This window comes from Haliotis asinina, chromosome 1 (genome assembly GCF_037392515.1).
Source record: "Haliotis asinina isolate JCU_RB_2024 chromosome 1, JCU_Hal_asi_v2, whole genome shotgun sequence".
Lineage (NCBI taxonomy): Eukaryota > Metazoa > Mollusca > Gastropoda > Lepetellida > Haliotidae > Haliotis > Haliotis asinina.
The window spans coordinates 79,188,883-79,212,413 of NC_090280.1; the positions used below are offsets into that span (position 1 = coordinate 79,188,883).

Below are 23,531 nucleotides of genomic sequence, written 5' to 3' on the forward strand. Positions count from 1 at the left end.
CGTGTCAATCAAGTTAGTAACTCTGACCATCTGATCATGTTAGTTGCCTCTCAAACAAGCATGGGTTACGGGAGACCAGTTTTAACCCTACTCTTCATGAAATTGAGGAACAAACTATTGATGTACAGGTCTCCTACACACGAAAACATATCAATTATAACACTGGAGATGAATGTAATCAAATGAGTTTTGTAGTTATGAACGAGTCAGAGGATTATATGTACTTTCAGTGCTAATATGAAGATTATCAATTAACTAGGACGACAATTTTTAGGAAAGAAATGCTACAACGTTGTACCTTTATGTATACATTGTGAGCTTTCATGTAACCATAGGATACCCGATATGATTTTTTTTTCTTCATCAAATGACATCTTTGCTAAAATGCTTACTATTGTTTAACAATACTCCCCATCTAAATTCTGTCAGTTGCGTATCTTGAGATGAACTGTAATTAGCGTTTCAAATTTACTACTAAAATTTTGTCTGTCAAGTACCTTTAAATGAACTGTAGTTGGCTTGTAAAATTCACTAAAATTTGGTTTATCAGGTATCTTTAAATGAACTTTAATTGGAATTTCAAATTTACAACAAAATTTTGTCTTAAAATGAACTGTAATTAGTGTTTCAAATTTACCCCCAGAAATAGCTCAGACAAACATGCTACAGACAGCTTTTCATTTGGAACTTTCTATGGCATATTAAGTCCTGAAAAATACACCTGATTTGATGTGAATATCTGTATAGCATTGTATCATTACCATTGTATCGTGATACTTGTCGTATTATGACTGTGTATCATTTCATCCCTAAAAACTGACTCTACTCAATATCGTGACATCAGATATCTCACTCTGATGCAGTTTGTCTGCATGAGAGATTTTAGTTTTACACCACTTTTCGCAACATGCCAGCATTATTGTGTCTGGAGACACAAAAATAGGCTTCATACATTCTACCCATGTGGGGAATCGAACCCGGGTCTTTGGTGTGACAAGCTAATGCTTTAACCACTAGGCTACCCCACCTCCCCAATCTCTGCATGTTGATCAATGGAAGGTTGTGTTTGGTGAAACCTGACCAAACTCTTGACTGCCCACAGGATGGCAGTTTACTTCTTGATGATCTTGATTGACTTATGGTTATTTTAACAAAAGAAAATTGCAGAACACAAATAATGCTGTTATTGTACTTACTTCATGGTGTACATGCTATAATTTTCAGAAATATTGGTGTTTAAACAATGTAGGTTTTTCCTTTACATCTGGAACTGTCCATTTAAGTTCAGTTTTAAATGGGACTCAAATTTGCTGGTCTACTTTAGCACTGAGGATTAAAACTCTAGATTTTATATTCAGATCCTCACACAGGTATGTAGATACCACTAAATACTGGCCAGCATATAGAAGATTGAGCCTGTTGTAATCATAAACAAGTAATTTCAATTTGCAGTTCCTTTACTATTCGAAAGTTATCAATCTAATACCATTTGAAATGCAATCAACTTCTGTATTAACTAATATTAAATTTCCACAAGGTCAGTACAAGTCAACATTTTCATGAAACCAATTATTATGAAAGACCAGACCAATTTACTGTCTAATGTTATGGATGAAACTACCTACCCAAATTCAAACAAAAACAATTAAATACGAAAATGAAACATTGCCTGTACATGTACTTTTAGAAAGAAAACTTTCACATCAAGTAAAGGAAACTGAGAATCATCCTCAAACCAACACTGTCCTTGCATCATTTTTCTAAAATGACATTTGAATACAGGAAGTTTGTGTGAAGTTTCTGCATATTCATGGATTCAAAAATTCTGTGATGTGACAAACACTGAGCAGGAAAAAGCATGAAAAAGGAAAATAAATGAGTCATATATGGGTTTGTGATGATACCTCCCTGTATTAAGATCTGACAACACCATCTGGGCAGAGGTCACATCAGACGAACTCTCTAACTAACCATTGAACATCAAGTCAGACATTTGGATTCCTGTATCTTAATTCGTACACATTAAAGGGCAAAAATTTGCACTATTTTAAACGTTATACCATTTCAGGGAGCTGGGTCATCTACACATGATTTAGTGGATATCTGTGACTTTCTTTTCAAGCTTCCTAAAGTATGGTAAAACAATTGAAGACAAATCGTTACAAAAATGAGACATCGGAAGGTCTCAAGGACAACAGCAAGGTCAGGGTCATCAGACACAAGCTTCCATTGAAGTGTCATCAGATTTTGAAGCAGACGGCATAAAAAAGTAACAAATTATATTATGAGACTAAATGAAACATGATCTCACTAACTGGTATCGGTGTCTCACATAAAAGTTGATGTTTTAAACATACAAGCTCAACACTGTGCACTTATTTTTAAGAAAACCTTTTGCAGCTTAATATCCACCTATAACTAACATAACTGTCTTGGACTGTGGAGTATCCGACTTTTTCCATCCACAAGCAGTTCTTGTTTAACTGCTTTGGTATTCTGTGGCTTCTGCAGCAACTGTCTTTTCTCTCTTAAATACTACATAACAGTGTAAACAACCAACAGCCTTCAACTCATGCCTTGCCAATGTATATGTACAGCATGATGGCATGATGGCTTGCACGACAAGTCATGATAACAATCCCTACCCCCCACAACATATCACATTTTGTCATCACGACACACACTGTCAAGACTGTGACACACATATTGTCACGACTGTGACACACACATTGTCATCACTGTATGACACACATTTTCTTGAGATCAGACTCGCACTCGTCATCAATTTCTGACATATCGGGTTCCTTCCCTGTTACGTCTGGCATGAATTTGCTTGGGTTAAGTTGCCTCCGTTCATAGAATAGAATATACGCAGAGTTTGTGTCAAGCTGGGTCTCAGGGATTTCCTGGAAAGAAAAGACAAAAAATAGTAATTTGAGAGATTCAAAAAGTAATTTAGTCATGACACAGTTTGACTTGCGAATAACTCCCAAACTGATGCACATTAACAACCTTGGTGAAAATCAAATGGAACCCCCTTAACTTGTCGTGAGATCTGACTAACAGGATCTAGTGGTCAGGCTCACTGACTTGTTTGACACATGTCATTGTATTCAAAATGCTTAGATCAATGCTCATGTTGTTGATTGTTCGGTGCAGACTTGATCACTTTATACCCACCATATAGCTGTAATATTGCTAAGCATGGTGTTAAACAAACAAACATCAACAAGCAGGTATCGTACTAACAAACTTAGCCATATATCCCAAGGGACACAACTCCACACAGTGACCATACCACATACCAAATGTATATTTCATCCAGTGTGTCTTGAATAATGTCCCTGTCAGTTTGTGACTTTAGCTGAGTCTATCATTACTGTTTTCTTCAAGCATAGATATTAAGAAATGACAGAAAATAAATGACTTCTACAAAAATTACAAAAACAGACAAGGCAAGCAATTCAAAATATATTCCTACAGTCTGTCCTTCTCTACTACTTACCTTACAGCTACTGTCATTGTAACAGTACCAACGATTGTTTGGGTTCTTGGCGTATGCTACATAATGTCCTCCACCCAGTATCCCCGTGTGACACTGGAAGAAACACAGAGTGTGATGGTCACCTTGACACAAGTTAACAGTCAAACCACAATTTACATGAAGAGTTTACACTTCTCTGATCTATGTCAGTCATCACGTCACAATCAGACCTAATTAGACCTTTTACTCCTATACAGACTAACATGTTTCTGAAATGAATATAATTTATTTTACACAGAAATGTTAATTTACTGAATAAAACATTTTCCTCTTTTGCATCAATCTGCAGTAATCTAGACTGTATTTGATATATTTGTTTCTGGTTTTGTATATAATACTCCAATATGTGATAACTAGAAATCATCTCTACTGGTATTGTGACAGGTTAATATCCTCATCTTTCAACCAGATGCTTGTTCTGAGACATAATTTTGGCAGGAAAACTAAAGTCTTATAAGGTGAATCACATACAATATATATATCACATTGTGCACATATGTCTGAAAGTCCTAAAGGTAGCTGGAAATGTGTCTGTGCGTACATATGTGTTTGTGCTCACATGCCTACCTGTGGATACACACCCTATGGATCTGACCCTGGCTTTGTACTTCAAAATTAAACATAACCAGTGAAAGTGCCTAAAATAATTGATATTTCTCAAGTTAAACTGGAACCCATGTGATTGAGTTGGGTGTGACTGAAATTATTACACTTACAGACATGGAGCAGAGATCATATTTGACATCGGAGTAGTCTTCCTCGGTGTAGTCTGTGGTTGCTCCTGGGGAGCCACACCGAGCTAGAGCTGTGCACTTCTTCTCTCCGCCATCCACAACCGTGTCACCACAATCTGAACACAACAACAGTTGGATACATCAGACCACCAATGCTGAGGGAAATGCCTTAGTGCTAAATCCAGCTGAGTTATGGGAGTGATTGTCACCTCTGCACTAAGATCGCGGGGTAAATTACAGCCTGATCCATCTGGTAGCCTCTTACCACTAGTTTAAGATGCTGAGGAACAATTGTTAATGTTGCTGACTTACAGTCTTTACAAAAGAAGCATTTGAAGCTAAAATAATCACATCATGGTGAGGGACCCCCGAAATGGGCTTCACATATTGTAACCAGGTAGGGAATTGAACTCATGTCATTTGTGTGATGAATGAACACTATGCTAAAACCTCTGCCCATCCATCCTAATAGTGAGCACAGTTTAGCACTGCTTTTAGCTATACTCCAACAATATCACAGAAAAGGACAATATCACAGAAATGGGCTTCACATATTGCACAACCATATAAGGAATCAAACCTGGGTCTCTGACATGACAAGCAAACACTTTACCCACTAGGACATGTCACGAACGCTCCAGTGGCAGTAGAGAGTATGATAAGAGAACAGAGCGGAAGGTGTACCTGTTGGATGTCCAGCGGAACCGTTTGGTGTTTTGGAATGTTGTGTTACGCTGGACTCGCTGCTTTCCTTTGTGGTGTTTGTACCCTCCTCCAGTTCCTTAATGTTGGCTCCCTTTGGAGTTCTCGGTGCAAGGTAGTGACTAGGGTCAAAGTTCTGAGATGGGAACTTCACAATTTTGTGTGATTTCACCCACCGTCCGTTCAGAAACTGGAATCTTTTCAGGTTTATGATCTGTAAACAGACAAATGTATTTCATAAGTTCCATCCCCTAAAGATATAGTGGGTATCAAACCAACAGAACATGTAATATGGATGTTTACTAGCTACTGCAGCAGACACAAAAGTTCCCAGCCCTGTCCTAGGAATGTAACCTCAGATTCTCTGATCTGTTGTCAGTCTGTCAGTAAGTTGACAAGGTATGAATGTCACCAGGAAGCTGACTCTAAGCCCAGTCCAACATGATGACATGTATCAACCAAGTCAGTGAGTCTTATGACTAAATCCTGTTTGTTGCCCCTTTTGACAAGGGTATGGTTTGCTGAACACCTATTCTAACCTGGATCTTCACAGGTAACACACAATTTATAGGACCATTAATGGACAAAGATAAGACAGTCAGCATGAGTCATCGGAAGCAGCCCCATACAGCAATTCATATTTCAACCTCCAACCAAACCCTAACCCATGAACACACAGTATGTGTTGTCTCGCTACCTACCAGTATAGGAGGCAGCCTCCAGATATCAAGCTTCTTGGAAGCCAGACAGTGTTTCTTGCACTTGGAACAATAGTATAGTTCCTCCTCCCCGAGATCTTCCTCTTTGGTGAAGGCCTGCAGACAAGTGTCAAGGTCAATCGGTTCCGTCTGCTTCCGGCGACTATCTTCAACACTTGCATGTTCTTCAAAAAACTGAAAATCAAGATGACAATATGAAATGTAAACAAAATGTCATCCTGATCAGTAACTCCTCAGATATCAGATTCTTCAAGTTTTTTTAGGTGGGTGGGTGTCTAGGCTGGTGACTGAGTGTATATTAATTCGGAGATAAACATCATGTATTGGCCAATTTCCAGGTGTTATTGAGTATTTGAAGCACGGAAATTGGCTAACACATGATGTTTATCGACACTGTAAACAAAAAGTAAACCAAGGGTTTTACTTGTTTACATTGAGTACCGGTACAGCAGTGAAGTGTCATCAGCTGGCCTTTTCAGCTGGTTCCCATGGTAGCATCTGGAGTTGCTCATTTGTGATGTCATTCTAACTTTACATCACATTATGATTTGAATGACGTCACCACTGTTGATGACACAACAAAAGAGTTGTTTGCAATGTTTCTACGTGTCAATACGCAGTGAATAGTCTTGCAGTTTCCGGTAATACCATTTGATCATGTTTTTCAACCAATCAGATTACAGAACACAGACCTTTGTATTACAATGCTGTTTTCAGTAATGATATTAATTACTATTACAGGATATTTATATAGCGCATATATCCATGCAACTACATGCTCAAGGTGCTGGTAGTTTTTTCCCTCGATCAATGGATGACATCACAATGGCTCATTGTATAATCAATCTCAACTCCCAACTCTTGCAGCCCCTAGGCACACACAATTCGACTTTCACACCATTACAAGGCACTCATTCACAGCTATGTGGACTGGGACGCATAGTCATAGTACTTTGCTTAACTTTACTGTATGTTACTGAACCAACCTGAAACTAGGTATTTGCATGTATTCATGTACCCACCATCTGGTGATAAACCAACGGATTTGCGGGTTCTTTTAAGAATACAGGGTTGTGAACTGTACACTAGGGGTTGTGACAACAATGAAAGAGTCTCCACATAAAGCTGACTCCAAGCTTTTAACGCCTGGCCACAGGTAGGCTTGATCCTAGCACCATATCCAAGTATTCTCACACAGGGGATATCACAAATGTGTTTCACACATACTGCCTTTGTAGAGCGATAACGTAACCTTTGGTGCAATGAGCACATGCTTTACCCACTTCACTGCCACACAATGGTCCCGAATACTTTGACCTTAAGGGAAATCTTTTTCAACCTATTGCTGTTGGAATGTACAAACTCCATTACTGTCCACCAGGGATAATATCTCTTGTTTCAATCATGAAAGAATGGAGCAAACTGACTTGATGGTTATTTTGCTACCGTGTCTCCCATGTTTACAGTGTATCTACTGCAATACAATGGGGACATGACATAGTGGAAAATCAGGACAAATTGTTCTCCGCTAGTTTACTTTGTTGTCTAACACCACACTAAACAATATTCCTGTTATATGGCGGTCTGTAAATAATTGAGTATGGACCAGACAACAGAGTGACTAACAGCATGAGCATTGATCTACACAGTTGGGATATGATGATGTGTCAATCATGTATGGAAACCTGACCACCCAATCCCATTTAGCCCATTTGAATGCCTACAGGTCCTGTACTCACCCTTTCCTGAGTTGTCTGGTAGCGGAGATGAAGTGCTGTGGGTTCCCAGTCTATTGCCAGGAATGATCCACCAAAGTTAAATAAATTAGCATTACATTCCACCTTGCAACCTCGGCAGAATCTGGAACAAAAATACATAAACATTCTTGGCATTAGAATCTTTCAAACAGCGTCTCTTAATTAAGAAAAAGGAAAAGTAGTTGTTCAGATATTAGCAAACTGGAACTATAGCATGAGGTCTTGTAGAACTCAGCTGTAATGGGTATCTTGAGTGAGTTTAGTTTCATGTTGCTTTTAGCAATACTTCAGCAATATCACATAGGGGGCACTAGAAAGGGGCTTCAGGCGTTGTACCCATGGGCAATCGAACCTGGCTCCTCAGCAAAACACAAGCAAATGCTTTAACAACTGGGCTACCCCACCATCCCTGTAATGGGACTCACAACAGTTTTTGTCATATTTAATGTAAGTTCTTGACCGATCCTGAGAATAGCATTAGAGATCTGAACATGTAGTACTAATGTGAAGTAAGTAGTATCATCATCATCATCTAGTATCTTAACAGGAGGTACTTACCTATACCATGGGCATTTGGCACATGTAAACCCGTCCTTCTGAACGACCTTCAGTGTGAAGGGGTATTCATAACAAAGACTGTCATCACTGTCAAAGGAACATAAAGTACAAATTACATTTTGACAAATACTGGCTGTTTCACAAGTGAGAAAGTCTTTGTTTCCTAATACTGATAACAGAATTTTAACAGACGTTACATGATATTGTAAGGAGCTCAATATGGGAGATAACTCTTGTAGACTAAATTATGAACCTTACTACATCAAGAGTTATCTCCCCTGATGTAGCAGATGGTTGGTCGCAGATGAGAAAAGAAAGCTGGTTCAATATGATTTTGAAAGGGGTGTACTAATGCAAAAATAGTTAGCTTGTAGACATGGCATTTCTCTGTCTACAAAATACAGAACTTTGAAAATTTTCAGTGAATAGTTGGGACTGAGGACAAGTTATGTGCGAATGTCCACTTTTGTGATTTGGTAAGATGGGTTCTGAGTGGTCAATTGAAAAGGTTAGCTGACATGACCTTCTACTTGGGTTTGTAAGACTCAGTATAGCAGTAAAATGAATATTACTGAGCCTAAGTTTACTAAACTGGCACTGTGGATTTCTGGGTACTAGGCCAGATTGTGAGTATGGAATATTGGAAAGCCCTGAGATTATCAGAAATGAGATGATTAAGAGAGGAAGTCTGCTGGTATGTAATGAAACCCTTAGACAAGAATTACAGAAACTAAACTGCGTGAAAAAACGTGCAATTCCCAGTATAATTCAGTTCTAAATGTTCATACTTTACAGTTACTACCAAGTTTCACAACAAAAGATTCCAACACAAATACTCCGGATTTTGTTTCAGGTGCACTGGGGTATAAGAGACTATTATAGGTACAATTGATTATGGGTAGATGACAGTATCATGACTTTTGTTGAAGATATAAAACATATTAACCAGTGATGACCCAATACCTTAATGGCAATAAGGTGTAGAGTATACAGTATAAAGTATAGTATGGTAAAGTTTCACATGGGTATGCATGACAAAAGTGACTTACCAATCTTGCGCATGATTGGCTGCTTTGGTCTCTGAAGGAGGAAGCGGACTGACCAATCGAGCTACCTGTGTCCATACAAACTTGTAGAGATCCTGGTTTGTTGTTTTCTCAACACACGGAATAATTATTGGTGTCCCAAACAAACTTGGTCGAGTTTTTTGAGAAGATAAGAAATATACATCCATCAATATCTGAAAAATGACAAAAGTATTTAGACTCGCTATTCACTTCAGTGATAGTGCTAACAAATCTGATGGATTTTATAGAATGCATAACATCAAATATATGGTTATAGTTTTTCATTTCACTGACAGAATGCATGGTGAGCTTGATGAATGTTGGAGGAAAGAGCTCAGTGAAGCAGGACATACTTTTACTAACATGGTGTAACTGAAGAGCATAGGCATGGTGCTGACAAAACAAGAAACATAATTTGGGATTTGAACCCAAATCTGGGCAGTTGTTTTCTGGTTTTTTTCAATACCTCATTTAGTAATATTTCAAGTTGTAAGAAGCTGTTCAGTAAAACCCTGACCCTAGACCAGTGAATCCAGTGAATGACATGAGCGTCAATCCATTCATTGAGACCACAATGATATGCTATGAAATCTGACAAATCCTTTCATCTAGTTGCCTCAAATGATAAGCTTATTTTGATGGGGATCCACTGGCATATTCTTACACATGGATCTCCTCATTGACAAAGGCAATAAAGTTAACTTTGACCCTAGGGCGAGTCGAAACATGTGAAATCTAAAATCTCAGGCCAGATATACTGAACAAAATAAGTTAGGGATATTGGTATTTTTATGACTGATATTTCATCAGCATGCCAATGAATAATTACATCATTATTCATGATTTAAAAATTCACATATATCCCTAACTATTTTGGCATATTTATATGTCCAGTATATTTATAACTCTATGACAAGAAGAGATGACCAGACGTTTATGGATGACTTCTATATTTTGACAATGGCGATGTTTTGGTATAAATTCTTATACCATTTGTTATCCTTTGTCATCTCCATACCACCAACTTCTAGAAAAACACTAAAAAATTTAGATGCGAAAGCCACTCAACAGACTAAGTGTTTCTATTCCACCTACCATTTTCCTGTGTACTCCAATAACAAAGCCATTGAAGAGGGTGTCAACCCCTGACTTAATCATGCTGTCGGCGATGTTGCTGGTGCTGCTTGGACTGCGGGAGTGAGCACCTGGTGAGTCAGTTTCTGTTCGGTGGGCTGGTGACACTTCAAGCTGCGGTGGTTGACCATTTGGCAGATTGCCATTGACAGATGAAGAGTTCTGTGGCTGGCGTTCTACAAGGTGAATATTTACATCCTTATTTGATCACCGTGATGGAACAGAACAACTAAGAATGTTCTATAAGGAGAAAATGGACTTTCTCGGGTTACACTTCTTTAATTTTTCAGGTTCTGGTGGGACCATTGGGTTCAAACATCAAAATCAGAAGACAAATTACAATGATCTAAATAGAAAAATAGTTTAAAAAAGTATATTTGAAAAACCTCTTTTTAGTGACAAGACAGATAAACTATAAAAATGTAATACAAAGCAGAGTTAGAAAAGCATAACCTATACATTAAATATACAGTAGGTGTTAACGAAGTCGAAACCTGTAATCGCTCAATAAACAAAGACTGTTTTCCATACTGACCTTGCAAGAACCCATCTACCTACTGTTTCACAAATTTCTATTTTTTGGCAAATGTTTCTTAAATTACACAGACCTCTTGGGCCATAAAAACAAATTCTCTAAAACAGGGAAAACACCATATCAATAACATGAAATACAGACTGAACCGAGAAAAATTACAACATTACAACTCTGAATCTAGAGGTATCAGTCAGACCGGTGACCTACTTGATGTTAATCCTCTCTGTATTTCACTGAGTCCGATGCTCTCTTTGGTTGTGCTGATGGTGGTGGTGTTTGTGGATTTGGAAAGAGCGTGTTCCTCCTCTGCTGACAGAGGCTCTATCTCAGGTGTCGGTGGTAACTCGTAGGCATACAGCGTTCCTCCAAGTAATGTCCGGATTTTCTGATTGTCCTGTGGTAATGTCTACAAAGAAGAATGTTTGCAAAGTGAGTGAGTGATTCAATGAGCATGGTTTTATGTTGCTTTTAGCAATATTCCAGCAATATCACAATGGTGTAGACCAAATATGGACGTTACATATTGTACCCATGTGGGTAATCGAACATGGGTCTTCGGCGTGACAAGTGAAAACTTTAACCACTTGGCTACCAAACTGCCCCTACAAATGAGAAGACTAATAAGAAGTTGACATTAATCAGTTAGAGTGCAGATTTCTAGAATTATGGTACTAGCTTCCAACTGCAACTTACATTCTAGGCTAAGAATTATTATTATTATTATTTAACACAAAGTGAAATCTGAACAAAGGAAAACTCTGAAAAAATAAAAGCATAGCTGAGATTGTAAATGGCAGTCATTCCAATGGGCTGTGGTTGAGTCTTTTCCATTTTGAATGTTAACCCCACTAAAGCAAGAGATAGATGAATGATTGTGTTGATGTTGCCAGTAAGCAAAATTGGAATTACTGCATACTAACAAGTTATCAATTTGTCTTCAGCCCAGTACATGACCATCGAAGGGATCCATGGATATAGTTATGCTAGAGCTATTAATCTATTTCCAAGCTCTTGAAACCTGTTTTAACCTCCTGGCATCATGACCGCTACAAGACAGTGTAATCCCAAATATATCACATGTTACATTTGACCACTTTCTAAATCACATTGTGTATTCATGGCTTTCTGCTTGGAGATCTGTGCCAATGGTCTGTCTATGGTCTTGACTACTAGATGTCCATTTTTTTGTGAAGCCATGGTGGCAGAGTGGGTTAGATGGCTGACTTTGTGCACTGGCGATTAGGTGCCTCACTGAGAGTTGGCTTCGAATCACACATGGGATCCAACAAAAGCACAGTCAAATCTCATTAATCCAACAGCATCCGTTGTACAGCAAATAGTCAGATTAATGAGGATGTTGGACTACATAAATGAGACTACGTTAAGTTTATTGAAGTTGTTACTGACAAAAGCAAAAAAAGCTGATTGTCAGATAAACAGAAGTTTGATTAACGAGACTTGACTGTACTAGAATCTGTGCTTCACAGAAAAGGTGTAACCCTAAAACATAGCAAGTGTTACACAAGAACCTTGAAACTTTTTCCTCAAAAGCCAAATATATGGACACATCTATTTTGTATGAGTCCCATGAAGATTCAGTTTATAATTGATCTTCAGAAACCAATGATTGTTGCAAGAGGCAATTAACTGGGTCAGATGGCCAGGTTTGCTGACTTTGTTGACAAATATCATCATATCCCAATTTTGTAGATTGATGGTCATGCTGTTGTTCACTGGACAGTCTGGTCCAGACCCAGTTATTTATAGACGACCACTACATAGCTGGATTATTGCTGCATCTGGCATAAAACTAAACTCACTCACTGCATGCACAAAGAATTGGGAAAATGTTTACGTCTTACAGGACAAATTTTATGGAAATGTTTATGTCTTGTTATTAACCGAAAAATTTAAGACACACATTGCTTGTTCTTAATATTATTCATCAGTAAGGGTGTAGGGAACTGTGAGATTTTTTGGCTGTTCACGAGGAAATAACTGTAATCACAAATGCTGCATTACAATGAAAATACGGCCAGTCAAAATGTTCATTTGTTGCCATGTTACTGACTGTTATCTTATGTACATGTTGGTAGTTGCTGCTAAGTAGATTGTTAGACAATAAGAGAATTTTACAAATATATTAGCTTTGATAATGGTTTAACAACATCCAAGAGAAATTGGAGCCACAAGTTTTACAGCTCTCTGAATTGTTTACAACATTCACTAAAGGAGGTACTTGTACGGCTGTAGTCAAGTGTTGATTTATGACAGTCGTATAACCAGAATAGTGTTCAATGATTTGTTGAAGAACAAAGAAAGAAAGACTTGCAGCCATGTTATGTCATTAACAGCATGCTCCCAAAAAAATATCCTTTGTGCTTTGTGTGATATAATTGTTAGGAACCATTCATGATTTATGGCTAGTGAGGTAATGATGATTTTTATAGAGAAACATTTTTATGTGTAAAATTTATGCCTACCCCCCTACCCCTAGTACAGGAGTACAAAATTGATGTCCAGATGACATTATTCGTGTAATTCTGAAAAATGTAAATTAGCACGGCTACCTTATACACATCTTTCATATTCTCCATAAAGTATTTCTAATCAGTAACAAAATAAAGAGGGATTGGCATTTCAATAACAGGATTACAGAGGCAGAAAAACACATTATTTGTATCATTTCCATTGCAGAAAACACCTGTATCACCAGACAAAACTAATCCGCGATAGAGCCTACTTAATGCCCTTGTGTGCAAGTGTAAGGCTCTAAAACCTGTATTGATAGACTGCTATCTTCACAAGAACGCCAGATGGCCCACTGAGTTATGGCTTTGTACCCACGGGACTGCAATAAGTGCTTTTTTTCTGTCATTAAAAGAGAGGCGGTAGGGATAGAGATTAATGCATTCGCTAGTCTGCCAAAGACTTGGGTTTGATTCTCCACAATGTGTGAAGCTCATTTTTTTCTGGTGTCATAACGTTGCTAGAATATTGCTAAAAGTGGCGTGAAACCACATCGCTCACTCATTATCGTGTTTTTAAAGTGGTTACAGAATCTTGCTAAGGAATTAGTTTAAACTACTTTACAATTGGATACATTTACCCTGGACAAAATATTGTTTTCTTTGCAAAGGAGTTGTGTCAACATCGACTAAATTAGGAAGAAACAGTGCCACACTGTTCGTTACTTTTAACAGTTATGACAATTTCGCTGAAGATGGAGCTGAGATTATAGAAATAAATCTTAACAACAATTATCTAGAAAGTTAAAAGTAACTCCAATTTTAATGATTTAGATAGATTAGTCTTACATTTGTTTTATTAATTCACACAGAATGGTCAAGCAAATTAAATTCATTTTAAACTCTTGATATTTGATGATGATTTGTGTTCTAAACTTCGAGTTTTGATAGATCTACCATAATAACTGTTGATGAAAACAATCTGTACAAATGACTGAGTGAGTGAGTTTAGTTTTATGCTGCACTTCACAATATTCCAGCAGTATCATGGCAGGGAACACCATAAATGGGCTTCACCCATTGTGAATCAGATCCGTGTTTTTGGCGTAACAAGTGAACGCTTAAACCACAAGGCTACCCCACCAAATCCCGGTACAAATGACACATATTGAAATGATAACAGGTACATATGGCCAACTCTATTCTCAAAGTACTGATAAAACATTTCCCGACTGCTCTTATCAATCTTAACTGTACTCCATACATAACAGCCTAATTATACCACAATGGGAGCAGTTCAAGAGTTTAATAGTGGAAGAAAACATTGTATATTAATTAATTAAGTTATCTCTCCTACTGTAATGTTTGTATGTGCCTATAGTTTAAGTTCATAAAACCTTAATCCTTCTATCTTCCATCTGAGTGAGTGAGTGAGTGAGTGAGTTTAGTTTCATGCCTCACTCAGCAATATTCCAGCTATATGGCAGCAGTCTGTAAACATACGAGTCTGGACCAGACAATCCAGTGATCAGCAGCATGAGCATTAATCTGGGCAATTGTGAACCAATGACGTGTCAACCAAGTCAGCGAGTCTGACCACCCGATCCTATGAGTTGCCTCTTACAACAAGCACAGTAGTCTCTTATGGCAAGCATGGGTTGCTGAAGGCCTAAACTAGACCTGACCTTCACAGGTCATCTTCCATCTGAAAACTGAACGACCATTATGAAAAAACAATCAAACTACAACCAAAATCCATCAACCTTAGATTTAGAGATCAAGCAGATTTAAATACCCAGTGTGGATTGTCAACCAAACTTCAATCATTTCTGTCTGTTTGTTGTAAGTGTTTTCCTTATGTTCAGCAATAATACTATAATAACACTGGTGTGCTTTCTTCATATCAAAAAGTCATGAGAGTGTGTCAGCATTTTCACAATTGACAAACCTTTGAACTGCTCCCTAAACCACCTTCCAAAAACTCAGACAATCCCTGTGTTTATCATCTTGGCCTCTGTGACGTAGACACCATCTTTGAAAATGGAGTACGCTTCAATCTGCCGTCAAGGAGCTCTCCAGGTTGCCGAGGTACGTTAGCATTTCATTAGGTTACAGTTTATAAGAGAACCATGAAGATTAATCAGGGTTGTTTGTTTTCTGCCTGGCTCAATCCCTCCTCCAATGAATCTGTCTCACTGCCTTAGTAATAATGGTGGAAATTACATGCGTTTCTCATACTGGACAAATCTCCTGTCAATACAGCAACAGAGCCATATTGACAGAGTCGTCAGTACAGAGCTGTACCATTGGCGTCATGCTCAGTATCCGATGGAAGATGGCAAAAGGAAGGTGAGTCATGAGAATTGTTTTTACCCTCATATCGCTTCTAGAAATGCAGGTTTTCAAACTGGCATGGGTTGAAGAAAATAAACTATATTTAGCAATAGTTCACAAAATTTGATTTAAAATGTTTCTGGACAAAAAGTAAATTTTACTTAATTTATGAATTTAAGAATTTACTTAATTTATGATACAAAATTTCATTCTTTGTAAATTTATGATCTGATATTTCATTTATTGTAAATTCATAGTACATTTCACTTATTTAACCTTGTGTGATACACAGACAATTTATGTGATACATTTTATAGAGACCACACTGGTCATACATTTCCAATACTATATGGTTATTTGTTGCTAACATGTTGGTGTATGATGTAAGTTATGTGGTTGATAACATAATCAACACCATCTGGGTGTAATAACAAAACCACATATCACCCCTGGTTAACTAGGTTTTACATGATCTCCGTTCTGACCCATGAAGATCCAGGTTAGAACTGGTCTTCAGCAAGCCATGCTTGTTGGAAGAGGTGCTATATAGCTGAAATATTTGTAAGTGTGGCGTAAAACTAAACTCACTCACTGTAAGACGTGATGTTCCCTGATATGACTGATACATAACATCCTATCCCAATTGTTTAGATTAATGCTCATGATCACTTGAACACTTTCATAACAGTGAGTGAGTGAGTGAGTTGGGTTTTACCCCACTTTTAGCAACATTCCAACAATATCACAACAGTGGACACCTGAAAAGGTGTATCCATGTGGAGAAGTGAACCTGGGCCTTCAGCATGATGAGTGAACTCTTTAACCACTAGGCTAATTCAAAACCAGCATTTGAAATAATCGCTGGCCAGAAGGTCCAGTGCCAGTTGTTATTGTATTGAGTCGTCAGTTTCAAATATCTGCAGGCCAATTATCTGTCTTTTTTTCGCAACTGGAATATTTCATCTGTTTTTTTCCCCTTTATTAATGTTCAAGAATCATCCACGCTCCACGATGTTACAATAATTCAGTTTCACTTCTTGGCTTTTCAATGCTTTGTGCATAGGAATATCTTTAATCAGTTTTTAGCAAATAAATATGTCTCTCTGCACCATAGGGTTTGCTATTTGATTTTGTAGAAACAGTGGAAAAATGTACAGCATAGTCTATTTTGTTTTTATTGGTTTCTCCAAATTGGCCTGCAGATTTTCATTTATGGGCCTGTAGATTTTTAAGTCTGCAGGTGAGAGCAGGCCCAGATGGCCACCTGGCAAATTAAAGTATAGCAAACACTGCCCCACACCCCTATTCACATAACAAAAATGAGAATGAGGTATAACAGATACTGGAGAATGGCACTTCATTATTCTGGCATAAAATCCCAAGACATATACACTGAGCAAAGATCCATGTCATTCTGATATGATGAAATACACTAAGCCTCCACCGGAGGTAAGTTACGTGACAGACAACAAGGGCAGTGTTTCACTTTAGCTCCTTGACTTGGGTTTATAATAATCATATTGCTGAGACATGGAATGGGCTTTGGGATCATCTCTGCCCTCATGCTTTTTGGACCTGCTGGTGTAAAAACAACAGATCTGAATATAAAAATAAAAATAGATGTTTTTAATTTTAGATCTCTTCATTCACAATACAACGTTGAAGTGGTGTCAAACATGCCCAAGCTATAACTTATGACAGAAATTTCAAGAAGAACAAAAAACTTCCTGTCTAAAGAAGCTTAGCAAAGGATATGTGATGGAGGCTCAGATGAACTTCAGTGATGATTCATCTGATGTTTCAGACGATGGCACTTTAGACGACCTATATGCTTTGATGCGACAAAATGATGTGCCCGCTATATACATCCTTACAGCAGTTCTCTCCCTTCTATTTGTTATCGGCACTGTTGGCAATATCGTCGTCATCTGTGTTTTCTCCCGGAGCTTCATCAAACATACATCCACCTACTTCATCCTGTTTCTGGCCATTGTTGACCTTGTCATCTGTGTAGTTGTCCTGCCTGGAGTCCTCGTGAAGAACTGGTCCTACCCCTTCAAACTTGACGCTGTGTGCAAAATTTGGGAGTTCATTCGGATGGGATCTGTTCCAGTTTCTGCTCTGACTCTCATGGCCATTGGATTTGACAGGTACTATCTCATTTGTATGGCATCTGAAGGTCCACTGTCAACGTCTGTGGCAAAGATTACCATTGTTGCCATAACATTAATTGGAATAATTCTTGGACTGCCACCTACCCTTGGAGTTGGAGTGTACCAAAAGGGTGATAATCCTGGTCAAGTCCAATATCTTGGACTCTGTATGCCAAACGTGATTCTGATAACTGAAGAGTCACTTCAGAGTTACTGGAAAGCCATTGTTACCATCATCTGTACAGTGTTCATCGTAATGACCATCACATATTTTTCCATTTTCTTTAAAGTCTTCAAACAGAACCGAAAATGGAACAGTGTTAAAAAGAATAAGGTTCACCCTGTGCAAGAAGACACACAGAAAGCAAGTCAAAATCACATCATTAGAAGGAAATGGTGGACACGACTTTGCCACATTGCTCGAATCATCCCTGTCCAAAATGAAACTGGGAATATTTTTATTGTACGAGTCCGTTCCCATCATGTCCAACCACCTCAAGAACTGCCTTCAAACCTTTCCATCCCTGACAGTGATGGACCAGGCCAGGGGGACTCCGGTCTTGGGTCAACCGAAAATTGTCGCGTCAGTCGTAGCACATCTTCAAATGAGACCAACAAGCTCCGAAACAGCTCTGACAACGTACCCAACAGACAGCTGACATACGGACGTCAGCGTACAGCTCACATCAAAACAGCCAAGGTCCTGATGATCGTTTCAGTGGTGTACTTTATCTCTTACTGCCCTCCATTGCTCATCTCAGCTGACCTCATCCCTGATCTGATTCCGAACCTGCACTACCTTCTCTTCTACTCGTACTTCATCCACAGCGTCGCCAACCCCATCATTTACTCATTCATGAACAAAAAGTTCCGGGCAGAAGCTAGGAAACTCGTTCAGTGCAAGTCCAAAAGGAGACGATGGTAATCAATACTGTTCCTGCACAGTCTGAAACTATATGCCCTTGATCCAACTTCAACACCATAACATTCAATGACGATCCTATACATGTGCGGACATATTTTGTAACAGTTCTCTAGTGGAATGTCATAAGTCAGGAAACTCATTCAGTGCATGTCACAAGCTTTCAGCGTATGTGTAATGCAGACATTGTTGACCAAAAGTCTTCTTGCACAGATGGACATGTCTGAGCAGTTTTCCAGCCAAAACACTGAATGGTGATCCTATATTTGTGTTCATTTAAGTTAAAATGTGAACTTCCTTTTGTCATAAACACAACCTCTCCTGGTGTGAATATTGTTTCCCCATCACGTTTAGCAGTATTCAAGCAATGTAACAGAGGGGACACCAGATGTCAGATTGACAAGAAGAACCCATCTAGGCAATCGAACCTTGGCATGTTGAATATTTTCACTGCATTATAACTGCAACTTACACCTCAAAAACCTTGAGCACATACACACAAGTCTAAGTTATAAACAACAATGAATAAAACATGTACATAGAAGAAACAAGTTGGCACATCATGTTTACTTGTACCTGTAGCTGTTCCTACTGAATGGCATGACCAATGAATCCTGTACATCCTGACAATATCGTTCCCCCGAGACTGTTTATTGTTTCTTTGTGCCCTAAGCAATAATCCAGCTATGTGACAGCAGCCTGTAAATAACTATGTCTGAACTACACCATCAAGTGATCAATAGTGAGAGCAACTATCAATGTGGGTCTGCTGACAATCAAGCTAGTCACAAAAACTGACCAGATCCTTTAAGTTGTGTCTTACAACCACTGTATGTTGCTGACTGGAAATGTGCCAGGGAAATTAATGTCTTCCAAAAGCACTAGAGTCACTGAGTCAGTTTAGTTTAATGTAACTTTTAGCCAGTGAGTAATGTTAGTTTTTTGCTGCACTCAGCAATATCTCAGTGATCAACAGCATGAGCATCGATCTGTGCAATTGGGAACTGATGACATGTTAACCATGTCAGGGAGACTGACCACCCAATTCCATTAGTTGCCTCTTACAACAAGAGGGTCACTGAAGACCAATATTCTAACCTAGACCTTCACAGGTTTATGCTGCTTTCAGCAGTATTTCAGCAATATCATAGCGGGGGACACCAGAAAAGAGCATGACATGTGGTGAATCATACCTAGGTCTTCAGTGGGATGAGTGAATGCTCAACTGCTAGGCTACCCCACAACCCCCAAAAGTAATAGAGTCAAACATTAATGAAGACGTGTGTGAGAGGGCAAGGTTTTACACCAGCAAATATTACAAAACAGAACACCAAATGTTAACATTTAACAGATCTGAACGCTTATTTTTCACACAACAAATGAACTACTTAACCACTTAGCAACTTCATGCTCCATGATTTACTATTATAACATTTCACATACACATTACTACATCCTAACACATGGCTCCTGGATATATCCTAAATTTGATCATTAAAACAGATTTCTTTTAAAAGCATTGTTGTCCACATCAACTTACACCATATTGTGAGATGGAAATTCAAAACGATCTACTAACTACACTTGTCACACACTGATCCCTAGTTTATAATTACCATTATCACTCAGACTAAATCTGGAAAACCTTTCCAAGATGTCGGATGTGGAGGTGATTGATGATGTCAACACTTGACTGCTAACAATAAACCAGTGTCAAAACAAGGACAGGTGCTGAGCCAACGTTTAATGAGTGTTGACAACCGCATCGTAATTCCTGTGTACCAAACACACACTCATCCAGTATTTCATGAAATGGTAGCAGTATTTACAATCACTGTGTTGCTGTCGAGTACGCCTGAAGTGTGGAGCTTGCACCAACCAATACCTGGAGGATCTTGGCTAATCAATGATTAGCTTTAAGTAAGGTGCAGTCTCAGACACAAAAACATGTTGAACTGTATGTGTGCTGTGTACAAGATCACTTTGATATGATCACGTTCAATGAGTGATGGTGATAGTGGATGAGGATTAAAGTTAGGGCGGGGGTAGGGAGTGAGTGAGTGAGTGAGTGAGTTTAGTTTTATGCTGCTCTCAGCAATATTCCAGCTGTATGGTGGCAGCCTGTAAATAATCGAGTTTGGACCAGTCAATCCAGTGATCAACAGCATGAGCACTGATCTGCGCCATTGGAAGCCAATGATATGTGTCAACCAAGTCAGCGAACCTGACCACCTGATCCTGTTAGCTGTCTCTTGCGACAAGCTTAAGGAGGGTAGGGAGATGAGAGGCAGGGTCAGAGATAGTGAGTGGAGGGAATCAAACTCTGTTTTCAGCATTTTGAGCGTAACTGTTTGGCTATCCTACCACTCTGGGTCAGAGATGAGGTTTAGGGCAGGGAATACTGGGTTAGGTAGATAGTGAGGGGTGGGGTGAGAGATAAGGGTGGCAGCAGGAGATAAAGGGGTCTGGGATGATGTTGAGAGCAGATGAGGAGTGGAGAAGAGTTATGAATGATGGCAGGTATTAGAAGTAGAAGGGTGGGGGTTAGATACTGAGGGGTGGGGTGATAGATGATGGTGGGACAGGAAGAAGTCAGAGATCAGGTTGACGACAGGAGATGAGAGGTGGGGGAGAGTTATGAATGATGGCAAGTATTAGTGATTAGGTAGAAGGGTGGGGTGATAGATGAGGGTGAGGGCACGTATTAGTGGGTTTGGTAAAAGGCTGCAGGTTAGGTGGTTTGGGTATAAGGGGTCAGGTTTAGAACATCAGGTATGAGGTCACAGATCATGGCCAGAGTCAAGAATCAAAGGTCAGGGTAGAGGACCAGAGTAAGACCAATGTGTTTGAAAGGCAAATCTTGAACTAACATCTGTTCATATCTGTAGTCAGGCAGATTACGTAGAGTTACCCCACTTCCCCTGAAGGGAATCTCTAGTCAACGAAGGTTGACAAGTTGTTCTTGTCTGGTGCTAAATGTTTAATAAATTTGAATTACACCTGTTCATTTATTACTGTATGAGAATGGGCCTGATTCTGTATGTTTATGTATGGTAGTACATAGCATTGGATTGTGAACATAGAGGCATTCATTTGAAACAAGAATGACATTGGTGTTTTAATTTCCAATTGTAATTTGTCAATGACGTAAGTTTACCAAAATATGCAGAAAGAAACTGTGATACCTTCTCAACTGTCATGAACAACACACATTCACAATTGGAACATCTTGCTTCAAACTTTTAATCTGAATAACATCTCGTGTGAACAATATTGAACGTGGATGTGGTCAGATGCTATAGCATAATAAATTTGAAAACACCAACATTGATGCTTCAAACACTTGTCTTTCAACAAATAATTGAGTTACTTTCCCCTAGTAATTGGACCATTGACATGATCAATAAATTCTGTTTGAGAATGCAGAACATGGATCAAAATAATAGCGACAATTCTGGTTTGGCTGTTGTTTAATGCTGCAATATTCCACCTATATGGCAGCAGTCTGTAAACTGAGTCTGGACCAGACAATCCAGTGCATGATCAACAGCATGAGCATCAAGCTGCACATCATATCTTGGGATACAATGCCATGTCTCAACCAAATCAGCAAGCCTGACTGCCTGGTCCTGTTAGTCGCCTCTTAAGACAAGCATGGGTTATCATGGTTATTAAAGTGAGTGAGTGAGTGAGTTTAGTTTTACGTCGCACTTAGCAATATTCCAGCTATATGGCGACGGTCTGTAAATAATCGAGTCTGGACCAGACAATCCAGTGATCAACAACATGAGCATCGATCTGCGCAATGGGGAACCGATGACATGTGTCAACCAAGTCAGCTAGTCTGACCACCCGATCCCGTTAGTCGCCTCTTACAACAAGCATAGTCACCTTTTATGGCAAGCATGGGTTGCTGAAGGCCTATTCTACCCCGGGACCTTCACGGGTCTGGTTATTAAATACAAATTCTAAACCGGATCTTCAAGGGTACTTTCTCCTAGTAATCTGAGTATGGACATGAAGGATAAATTTTGTTTGAGAACCCACATGGGTCAAAAATTAATCTTTATATGAAATATTTTCTGTGTGCCATGGTGGCTCGACGAAATCTATAAAAATAATGCTATAATCAATTTAAAGAAAATGAGATATATTTGACCAAATCAAATGTGATCCAAAATCTATTTTGGCATCCTATCAAATTGTTTATCAGTGGCACTCTATCTCACAGCTTCACACGGGCATGGCCATTATGAAACAGGAAATCTCATTTTGGATGATAACATAGTGTGTGGGTTTGTATATGGGTCAAGGAAATATGAAATAGGCTGTTTTGATAAAGTTTAGAAAATCCAGCTCTCAAGTTTACAAAAGGTATGGGCACAGATATTTTCACAAAAACACATCTGATTCATCTGCCTGCTAACCCACGGCAACCTAACAAAAATGCATTTAATTGCTAAATAATTCCAAGAACTTCTCTAAACCTGCAAAAGCCTCATTATGTTATCAGGAGATATGTCTGACAGATTGGCCAAACAGCCTTTCATCATTCGGAGTCAGGACAGGAAATTGTCAATTTCCGCCAATCTGGCCACCTGCTTCAAGTGTGACGTCAATGAGTGAGTTGAAGTGTTTGTGAGGAGCTGGTGTGATTGTTTAAACATTGGTATGGTCTTGGCAACATGACCGTGGTGTGGTGTGAAAAGGAACAATGGTCAGAGATAACCGTTATGCATTGTGTTTTGTTTGTTGTTCTCCACAGACAGCAGATATATCTTGACAATAGGGCCTAGACCTCCACAGACTGGAAATATATCTTAACAACTGGGATTAAATCTCCAAAGAAAGGGGATAAACCCTTAATGCCTTAAACAATAATGCCTTCAACTCCACAGACTGGG

The 23,531-nt window shown here is 38.8% G+C and overlaps 2 protein-coding genes across 2 annotated transcripts in view; one reads left to right on the forward strand and one right to left on the reverse strand.

Moving 5' to 3' along the window:
• Window positions 1–349: 349 nt before the first annotated feature.
• The window catches only part of LOC137297823 (ubiquitin carboxyl-terminal hydrolase 32-like), a 69,639-nt gene continuing 46,457 nt past the window's right edge, over window positions 350–23,531 (reverse strand). Inside the window, exons 25-34 of the mRNA XM_067829783.1 lie at window positions 10,958–11,156; window positions 10,177–10,391; window positions 9,064–9,254; window positions 8,015–8,101; window positions 7,439–7,559; window positions 5,682–5,873; window positions 4,963–5,194; window positions 4,261–4,394; window positions 3,506–3,598; window positions 350–2,906 (exon numbers count right to left, since the gene is read on the reverse strand). Of these exons, the coding sequence (XP_067685884.1) occupies window positions 2,736–2,906; window positions 3,506–3,598; window positions 4,261–4,394; window positions 4,963–5,194; window positions 5,682–5,873; window positions 7,439–7,559; window positions 8,015–8,101; window positions 9,064–9,254; window positions 10,177–10,391; window positions 10,958–11,156 (1,635 nt within the window). The 3' untranslated portion in view covers window positions 350–2,735. The remainder of the gene's footprint in view (window positions 2,907–3,505; window positions 3,599–4,260; window positions 4,395–4,962; window positions 5,195–5,681; window positions 5,874–7,438; window positions 7,560–8,014; window positions 8,102–9,063; window positions 9,255–10,176; window positions 10,392–10,957; window positions 11,157–23,531) is intronic.
• LOC137297839 (cholecystokinin receptor type A-like) lies at window positions 15,223–19,175 on the forward strand. Its single transcript, XM_067829803.1, has 3 exons — window positions 15,223–15,306; window positions 15,481–15,567; window positions 17,189–19,175. The coding sequence occupies exon 3, from the start codon at window positions 17,311–17,313 to the stop codon at window positions 18,628–18,630; it is 1,320 nt and encodes a 439-aa protein (XP_067685904.1). The 5' UTR covers window positions 15,223–15,306; window positions 15,481–15,567; window positions 17,189–17,310; the 3' UTR covers window positions 18,631–19,175.

What these genes read in the sequence shown, in the direction of transcription:
- LOC137297839 (XM_067829803.1), top strand. Translation starts at nt 17,311, where the DNA reads ATGGAGGCTCAGATGAACTTCAGTGATGATTCATCTGATGTTTCAGAC.